This window comes from Colletes latitarsis, chromosome 10 (genome assembly GCF_051014445.1).
Source record: "Colletes latitarsis isolate SP2378_abdomen chromosome 10, iyColLati1, whole genome shotgun sequence".
Taxonomy (NCBI): domain Eukaryota; kingdom Metazoa; phylum Arthropoda; class Insecta; order Hymenoptera; family Colletidae; genus Colletes; species Colletes latitarsis.
This window is the reverse complement of record NC_135143.1, coordinates 31,810,022-31,818,266: the sequence shown is the minus strand read 5'-3', so window position 1 is coordinate 31,818,266 and position 8,245 is coordinate 31,810,022. Positions and strand designations below refer to the sequence as shown.

The 8,245-nt window shown below is 34.5% G+C and overlaps 3 protein-coding genes across 5 annotated transcripts; 1 reads left to right on the top strand and 2 right to left on the bottom strand.

The window, feature by feature from the left end:
* Nucleotides 1-764: 764 nt before the first annotated feature.
* LOC143346149 (uncharacterized) lies at nt 765-1,955 on the bottom strand. Its single transcript, XM_076773955.1, has 3 exons — nt 1,717-1,955; nt 1,480-1,653; nt 765-1,287 (listed from the first exon to the last, which is right to left on the bottom strand). The coding sequence occupies exons 1-3, from the start codon at nt 1,953-1,955 to the stop codon at nt 765-767; spliced, it is 936 nt and encodes a 311-aa protein (XP_076630070.1).
* On the top strand, nt 1,172-5,875 carry LOC143346404 (TGF-beta-activated kinase 1 and MAP3K7-binding protein 1). Of its 3 annotated transcripts, XM_076774470.1 has the most exons (8): nt 1,172-2,022; nt 3,476-3,540; nt 3,614-3,693; nt 3,779-4,016; nt 4,435-4,567; nt 4,638-4,878; nt 4,944-5,200; nt 5,279-5,875. In XM_076774470.1, exons 1-8 carry the CDS (start codon nt 1,954-1,956, stop codon nt 5,729-5,731), a joined length of 1,536 nt encoding a protein of 511 aa, XP_076630585.1. In that variant the 5' UTR covers nt 1,172-1,953; the 3' UTR covers nt 5,732-5,875. The 3 variants fall into 3 exon arrangements, with proteins under 3 accessions (XP_076630585.1, XP_076630586.1, XP_076630587.1); XM_076774471.1 differs by lacking the exon at nt 3,476-3,540 and having other exon boundaries at nt 3,645-3,693; XM_076774472.1 differs by lacking the exons at nt 1,172-2,022; nt 3,476-3,540 and adding an exon at nt 2,063-2,092 and having other exon boundaries at nt 3,645-3,693.
* A 129-nt stretch (nt 5,876-6,004) lies between these two features.
* LOC143346408 (succinyl-CoA:acetate/propanoyl-CoA:succinate CoA transferase) lies at nt 6,005-8,114 on the bottom strand. Its single transcript, XM_076774477.1, has 6 exons — nt 7,768-8,114; nt 7,477-7,629; nt 7,152-7,391; nt 6,669-7,073; nt 6,321-6,587; nt 6,005-6,209 (listed from the first exon to the last, which is right to left on the bottom strand). The coding sequence occupies exons 1-6, from the start codon at nt 7,934-7,936 to the stop codon at nt 6,019-6,021; spliced, it is 1,425 nt and encodes a 474-aa protein (XP_076630592.1). The 5' UTR covers nt 7,937-8,114; the 3' UTR covers nt 6,005-6,018.
* Nucleotides 8,115-8,245: the final 131 nt, after the last annotated feature.

Sequence of the window (8,245 nt, the reverse complement as noted above, 5' to 3'; positions counted from 1 at the left end):
TATAAACTGACTTTACGACTTGAAAAAGAATTCGCGGACTTTTGATGGCCTGAGCGGTGTCTAGTAAACATTAATTGCCAGTAATTTGTTTCTGTTTTAGTAGAAATCGATAATACCGTCGTTTTAAAAAAAGAACATGATCCATGAAAGCAGTGCAAAATTATAAATTTTATCGATATCAGCGCTGAGTTTTGAAATCTTAAAAAGTACTCATTACAAAGTTAAAACGACTTTAAATTTAAATAGAATATAAAAGTATCGAATTGTTATTTTTAATGAACATATAGTTTTCAGTGTACTTGTTTTTTTTGTTTTAAGTACCTATCTAGTTGAAATTGATTATTGAATCCCTATAACTCGAAATATTTTTCATTTCCCTTCAATTTCAATAAGTAACCGTATTTTACTAATTACATATTGATCATTAGTCATATATTAGACACATAATTATATTGAAAGAATGAAACACAATTAATAAAGAATAAACATTATTTCTAACTCGTATTATATTTGTTTATTAATTGTATTTTTATTTTGTTTTTATTGTGTATTCGGTAATCATTAAGTAAAAAATTTTGTTACATGTGTGATAAGTCTAAATTAAAAATAATCATTGCTATTATTATTATTATTATTTACATGTGTATAGCAGTTTTACATTACATAAGATATGAATATTTTACAGTGAATTATTACAAGGAATTATTTGTGGTAAAATGTGGTGGCATTAAGATAAAGAAGGTCAGTATTTGATTATTATTAGTTTAAAAGTCAATTAGATCAAATTCCATGAGATCTGGCATGTCAGGCTGTACAGGTGATCGGTACCATGGATCTGCCAAGTCCCATAAATCAGGATGTAACCCTTCTCTACCTGATGGCGGTCCGCACTTTGGACAAGGAGGATACCGTTGAAGATCAAAAAATCTTTCAAGTTCCTCTATATCAAAGGATTTGTATGGATAACTTTTTTGTTCCATTGGATCGGGAGATTTATGAGCTCTTGGTCTAGATGGATGTGGCATAGCTGTGCCAATATCTTCATCTTCTTCCCAAGATGTATCTTTATCTTGGTAAAGTTGGTCTTCAAAAGGAACATTGAGCTGTAAATCATCTGGCATGTATTCGGAAGCTGCTATTCTTTCAAATTCTTCTTCCAATCTTCTGGCTGCTTCTCTCTCTTCCATATCAACTAGAGCTCTTTGCATGAGTTCACGAGCATATAGAACATCCGATGGAACATTTTCATATTGTGCTTGGAGAAATTCATTGTCTAACTCAGGGGATCTACGTAAATATCATTAATAGATATAATGGTAATTATTTACATTAGGGGCACCACCTCCAATTTTGATGATTTTTAAATTTGTTATAGCACCCGTAACATGCATAGAAAAAACTTATTCAAAATAACACATTTTACAACTTATTTAAAAATCAGAGGATTACTTCTGTAATTATTTAGATAACCTGGGTTACCTGCTATCGCTCAAAAAAGAAAGATCAGGAGGAGGAGTTTCATCCGCAATATTAACAACATTTCCACCAACATTTGCCACAGCAATAACAAAATCTCGTCTAGCCTGTTGTAATTCTGATAGTTTGTTGTTTACTGCTTTAACTTCTACAGCATCTTGCTCATTAAGAGTTTCACTATTAGAAGCGAAAGGAATTTGCATTACCATTGCAGGTGAAACAAATATTTTATAAATTCACCTGATCATTTGAATTGAACGATTCGCCATTTGCGACGTCATTTTTGTTTCAATTTGTACAGGTGATTGAGGTACACTAACAATTGTAGTACGGTCGTTGTTCACTGTTCCAGGAGGTATCACAATGTTACTGATCGGTCCTTTGCCAATTGGTTCTGCCTGGATTACATCAGCATTTAACGCTTTGGCTAATTCATTGGTCTTTTTAGGTAAAGCTTGCTGAGGCAATTTTGACTTCATGGGGCTGATTCCAGCTAGTAAATCTTTCCTAGCTACTGGTAATGTTCTTGGAGGAGATGAGACTGGAGTACGTACTTTTCCTTTGGACTGCAATAATCTTTCTCTACCCATCCTAATTAAAAATGATTTTGTGTATGGTAATGGAAACCTCGTACTATAGAAATATTGCTTTTACTTTAAACGAACGATGAACATTATAAAGATTAAAAAATTATTCAAATGCTCATTTGCTTAACACACGTTACAATTGTTCGCTTAAATCAGATTTAACTACTGTCGCGACCTGGAATCACCTCCTATTGGAGCGGGTGTTCTTTTAGGTACCCGGTCACTAGATACTGTTGCTTCAGTTTTGCGTTCGTATTCTTGTATAAATTTCTCTGCGTGTTTCATTCTAGCTAACATTGCTTTGGTCAATCCTGGCTTTTTAAAATCCACCTTCTTTGGCTCAGGCATTACCACCCTCTTTCGTCGTCCGAATGGGTTTGCTTGTTTTATTTCTGTTTCGCGTTTTTTTTCTGAATCTTGTATCAAAGCGGCGGCCCTTGCTTGACGGAGTTGTTGCGTCTTTGTAAGACCGGTATCGGCTCGTGGATTTCGACGCATTTTTTTCTTTATAAGAGCAAATGTAACGTAAGAATGTTAAAAAAGCGAATACTTAAGAAAAGAAAACTTTATTCTTTGAAGGTATCAGCGATATTTTAAACTAATATTTTGCTGTATCTGTAAAGTATCTATCTATAGAGATAAATGAACTTATCAATTAATAGAATCAAGATTTAAATAAATATATAATACGTAATAACCTGTTTAATGATTTATAACTTTTTGTTGATTTAATAAATGTTAGTTTCATTAATATTTCAAGGGTAATTTGTCAAGTTTTTATGGTGCTTGGTAATTATATGTCCAGTACCAGTTGATTTTATTCTTTATTAGTTACGAAAATTTATAGTGTTGATGAACCTAAATGTTATGTAATTTGGCAGGTAGGATAAGAACTGCTTTTGTTTTTAATAACATAATTTCATTTCGTATGTGTGCAAATACAGGGTGTTCGGCCACCCCTAGGAAAAATTTTAATGGGAGATTCTAGAGGTCAAAATAAGACGAAAATCGAGAATACCAATTTCTTGATGGTGGCTTCGTTAAGAAGTTATTAACGTTTAAAGTTCCGCCAATACTGAATTTTTTTCTAGAAAATGGGTAGGATTTCGGAGGTATGTGTAATGACCAAAAATGATTGGAATTGACCCCCGCAACTAAAAATAATGTTTTCAGAATGATTTGAAATTTTCGAATTTAATTGTTAATAACTTTTTAACGAAGCCTCCATCAATAAATTGATATACTTGATTTTCGTTTTATTTTGGCCTCTAGAATCTCCTATTAAAATTTTTCCCAGGGGTGGCCGAACACCCTGTATATTCACAGATTATACCTACATGTAATTAAGATACGAGCCGCGTCCCAGTTTATACTTGGCGCTTATTTCAAATAAGCTCGATCGATTGCTACAGATTCTCGGATTCTCAGCCGTATTTTTAATCGACTCATATCGATATTTAGTCGATATGTTACAAACGTAAGTCCGTATACCTAATATCAGTTGAAATTTTTCATCAAAGTTAATTTATATCTCTAACAATGCCAACTAGGGCAGAACGCCCTAATTTAATGCCTTTTCAGGACAGCCAATACAGTTGGACGGATGATTTACCAGTCTGCAAGCAATCTGGTGTGTAAGAGTTTACTATTATAGACCGCATAACCTACAAATGTACATGTACGTAAATATTTACAATTTTCAAATACTTGTTTAGGAGTAGGGTTTTCTACGAATCAAATTTATCGCGAGGATGGATATAGACAAGAGGAACACCCATTCGAAGATCGCAGTTTTCATTGCCGTTACGACGATACAACGTTCCTTTATGGAGTGTTCGATGGTCACGAAGGGACAAAAGCAGCAAATTTTGCTATGCAACGAATGGCTGCAGAGATTTTACTTGGGCAGTTGAATGGAAAATCAACGGATGAAGAGATCAAAGAAGTTCTTAGGTAATAATGTACACTTAGTTACAAAAGTCTACATACAAGTCATATTTTTATAAAAATGAAATTCAATAGTTTTCTGCCTATATTATTTGCATTAACTGTTTGGCAAGTAAGCTTTTTTAGCAGCGTTGCAAGCTTTTATTACATGTTTTAATTGTAATACAGATGAATAATACTGTATTTAAATAATAATATAGATAATAATATAGATATTTTATTAAACCAACAATAAGAATATTAGCTATGTAGATGCTGTAATACAAATCTTACAATGTATGTGAATCGTTTATAAACAATTGTTACATATGTATATCGTATCTGTATGTAGACTAACGTAACTAAGTGTATAATTAAACAGGCATAAAGATAAAATATGATTTACAAAGCAGTTATATTTTTTTTTAATAACTCATTATTCCAGACAGGCGTTTATAGCTGTAGAACGAGGGTATCTAGATTCCATTGGTGATCTTTTGGCTGAACGAACTAGCTTACAGTTTGATATACCCGATGGATTAAATTCGTACGAAACATACCAAAAATTTCCACACTTGGTTCGTTCGGTTTATCGACAAAGTTTACTAACAAAAATGATAAATATTTACATAGAGCATTTTTATACAGGTTGATAAATTAAATTCATTAAACTGTGAACTATCGACAGGCACAAGTGCAGTTGTTGCTCTTGTGTATGGTGGAAGATTGTATGTTTCCAATGTTGGTGACAGTAGAGCTTTATTATGTAAAACGGACAGTAATCAAGTTTTAAGAGTTATACAGTTAAGCGTGGATCATGATTTACGGAACGAAGATGAATTGTTGCGATTATCTCACTTAGGTTTGGATATTGATTCCATAAGGCAAGGTATTTCGATAACGCTACAACCTGTTTTCGTTTTATTTATAAATAATAAACAATTTATATCGAAGGATCACATCTTGGAAATCAGGAAAATACGCGTTGTCTTGGAAATTATCTTGTTAAAGGAGAATATAGAGAATTCGAAGAATTAGCGTCCGCCGCAGCGGAGCCTATCATTGCCGAACCTGAAATTCATGGTGGGATAGAACTCGATGATTCCTGTAGGTTTTTATTACTTATGTCTCGTGGTCTTTATAAATCGTTAGAAGAAGCAACTGGTACCGATCAAGTTAATAAAGAATTAGCTCTTATAGCAGTCGAACAGGTAAAAAATTATTTACTGACAATTATACAATTTATCAGGAGGCAACACACTTTTGTATTTGTATAAAATACATTTCAGTTTCGTGTACAGTCTACCTTGACGGGAGTTGCTCAAGCTGTTGTAGACAAAGTTGTAAGAATTCATCATGATGTTAATATGAGTAACACTCAAAGTACAGTGACCACCGGTAAACGAGATGACATAACTCTTCTTGTTCGAAATTTTAATTTTCCGCTTCCCCATGCATTGAAAAGTCCAACTAATCAATCGGTTAGATTTAATCCAATTGTAGAAACAGCTCCGATAACAACGATACCGGAGAATGAAGATTATTCTAGTACTGGAGTTACGGATGAAAATTTTGATACATCGACAAGTGAAACTTCCACAACGTCGGATATGTATCCACCCGGTACAAGATTGACGGACAGAAATGCTAGAATCAAGCCTTACGTGAATTTTTCCGAATATTATGAAAACGTAGAGAAAAGACGACGAGAAGGGACGTTACCCGAAGGTATAAATTTTTAGTTAAGACAAGAGCTTTAATATCAAGCATGCAATATATTTATAAATTAAAAACTTATGTTTGTACAAATACAATATTTATTTTGTATAATATCTTTCAAATAACAATCAGCAATATATTTGCTCAAACTGTATAGAAAAGGTGTTATAAATTAGATTATACATTTTTTAATTCGTACGAAAATTTTGTAGATTAATCAAAATTTGCATGACAAACTTTTGCATATACGACAAGATTAAATTTTTTGTTAGGTTTTATACAACGTGTAACTTACATTTATATACGTCGATTACAAATATTTAGTCGGATTAGATTTAAGCCTTTCGAATGCAGCCTTTTCGAGACATTCCCTATGATCGGGATGAGCAATTTGAATCAACGCATTTGCTCTTTGGCGTAATGTTTTACCGAAAAGTTGAGCCACGCCATGCTCTGTGACTATGTAATGCGCGTGTCCTCTTGTCACTACAACTCCACCGCCTATTAAACAAACGATCAGAATAGTATTTAAAAAGTATAATATTGAAAGAACTGGTGTAAATTTAAGAAAAATAATTTCGTGTAAATAACGCAAGATATTTGTTTTCGTACCAAGTTTAAGTACAGGTTGAATTTTGCTTTCCCCCTTGCTCGTAACTGAGGGGAACGCAATTATAGCTTTTCCCCGACCATCTTGGCCCATTGCAGCACCGCGAATGAAGTCGAGTTGTCCTCCGAAACCGGAATACATTTTACAGCCTAAACTGTCTGAACATACTTGACCAGTAATATCCATTTCTATGCAGGAATTAATGGCAGTCATTTTCGGTTGTTGCGATATTACTCTAGGATCGTTGACATAGTTGATCGTAAGCATTTCTACGTTAAGTAAATAAAGACAGAGTTATGAGCAAGAGTAAGGAAAATATTAGAAACGCTAGTAAAAAATTTCACACATACCTACGAATGGATTATTGTGCAAAAAGTCATACACCCTTTTGGTACCAATTGCCAAGGAACTGACCATACGTCCTCTGTGTTTCACTTTCATTTTATTGGAAATATTTCCGCGTTCTGCCAGATCCACCATCGTGTCACCCATGATCTCAGTATGAACGCCTAGATCTTTATGATTACCGAGGGAGCAGAGAACAGCGTCGGGAATATTGCCTATGCCGAGTTGTAAGGTTGCTCCATCGTCTATCAGTCTTTGCGCTATGATCTTCCCAATTTCTAGTTCAATTTCATTTGGCGGAGTACTTGCCACGCATGGCAAAGGACAATCGTATTTCACGGCCCAATCAATGTGACTCGAATGAATTACCGTGTCCCCAAACGATCTCGGCATATGCTCGTTAACCTGGGCTACATCAAAGTGGAAAAATAATTTTTAATTCAATTAATCGGTAACCGTTGTTTAATTATTAATGATCATCTATTAACCAACGATAACTTTCGCCGAACTTAAGGCAGCACGCGTGCAATCTACGCTTACACCTAGAGAACAAAAACCACGCGCGTCCGGCACGCTGACGTGAATTAGCGCAACGTCGGGAATGATTCTTCTTTCGTAAAAAAGCTTTGGTACTTCGTGAAGAAATATTGGAATATAATCGGCTCTGCCTTCATTAACAGCTTCTCTGAGATTAGCTCCAATGTAGAAGCTTACGGACCTGAAGTGCTCTAAAAGACAATCGTCACCTTCATGATCATGCTGGACAGCGGGAACTGTATTGTGCCCGTAATTGAGAATCGCAGAATACTGTACTCTGAAATTCAGGGCTTGCAAACGGTGCGTCTCCTTCGAGACCCATATGAAGTAATCGTACACTGCGTAGATTATTGCAGACACCGTGTTCGGTCATAGCGCGTATTAATTCCATAGGCGTTGCTGCGCCGCCTTGTATAAAAACTAAATGCTCTGTAAGCAAGAATTTAACAAGTAACATTAATGTGAATTTGTTATAAAGTTTAGGTAGGTTGCTATTTTATACGTAGAATTTATCTTTTCAACGATTCGATTTAAATACTCAAACTAAACAAATATCATCGTAAATACCTGAATTTATGATTTTTATCGCATCTTCTACGCATACCCATCGTGGACATCGTTTCAACGGGTTCAAAGGTTCTCTTATATACTTTAAACCACACATGTTGAACGATTTTTTCGGTACAAATTTACCAAATGCTGATTCCACATTTCGACGAAAATTTATACCAAACATTTTGTCGTAGAGTATATGACACGTCAGAAACTGTGTAAATGATAAAAATCTGCAAAAGTTCGTCGATGGAGTAGAATATAAAAGGCAATTACGTCGAAATTTAGATGACACATAATCTAAAGGATTTCATAACTCAAATGTCATTTCACGTCAGATCACACTAGATCCGTTGCCATCTCCACGATTAGTATTTGAACGTCGCATTTACCGGTTTTCGATTTTTCAATCTTTTCGATACAAACTTGCTAAAATATATGATACATTTTCCCACACCCTATACTACGTGTCATAGGTGGTAAAAAATAATCG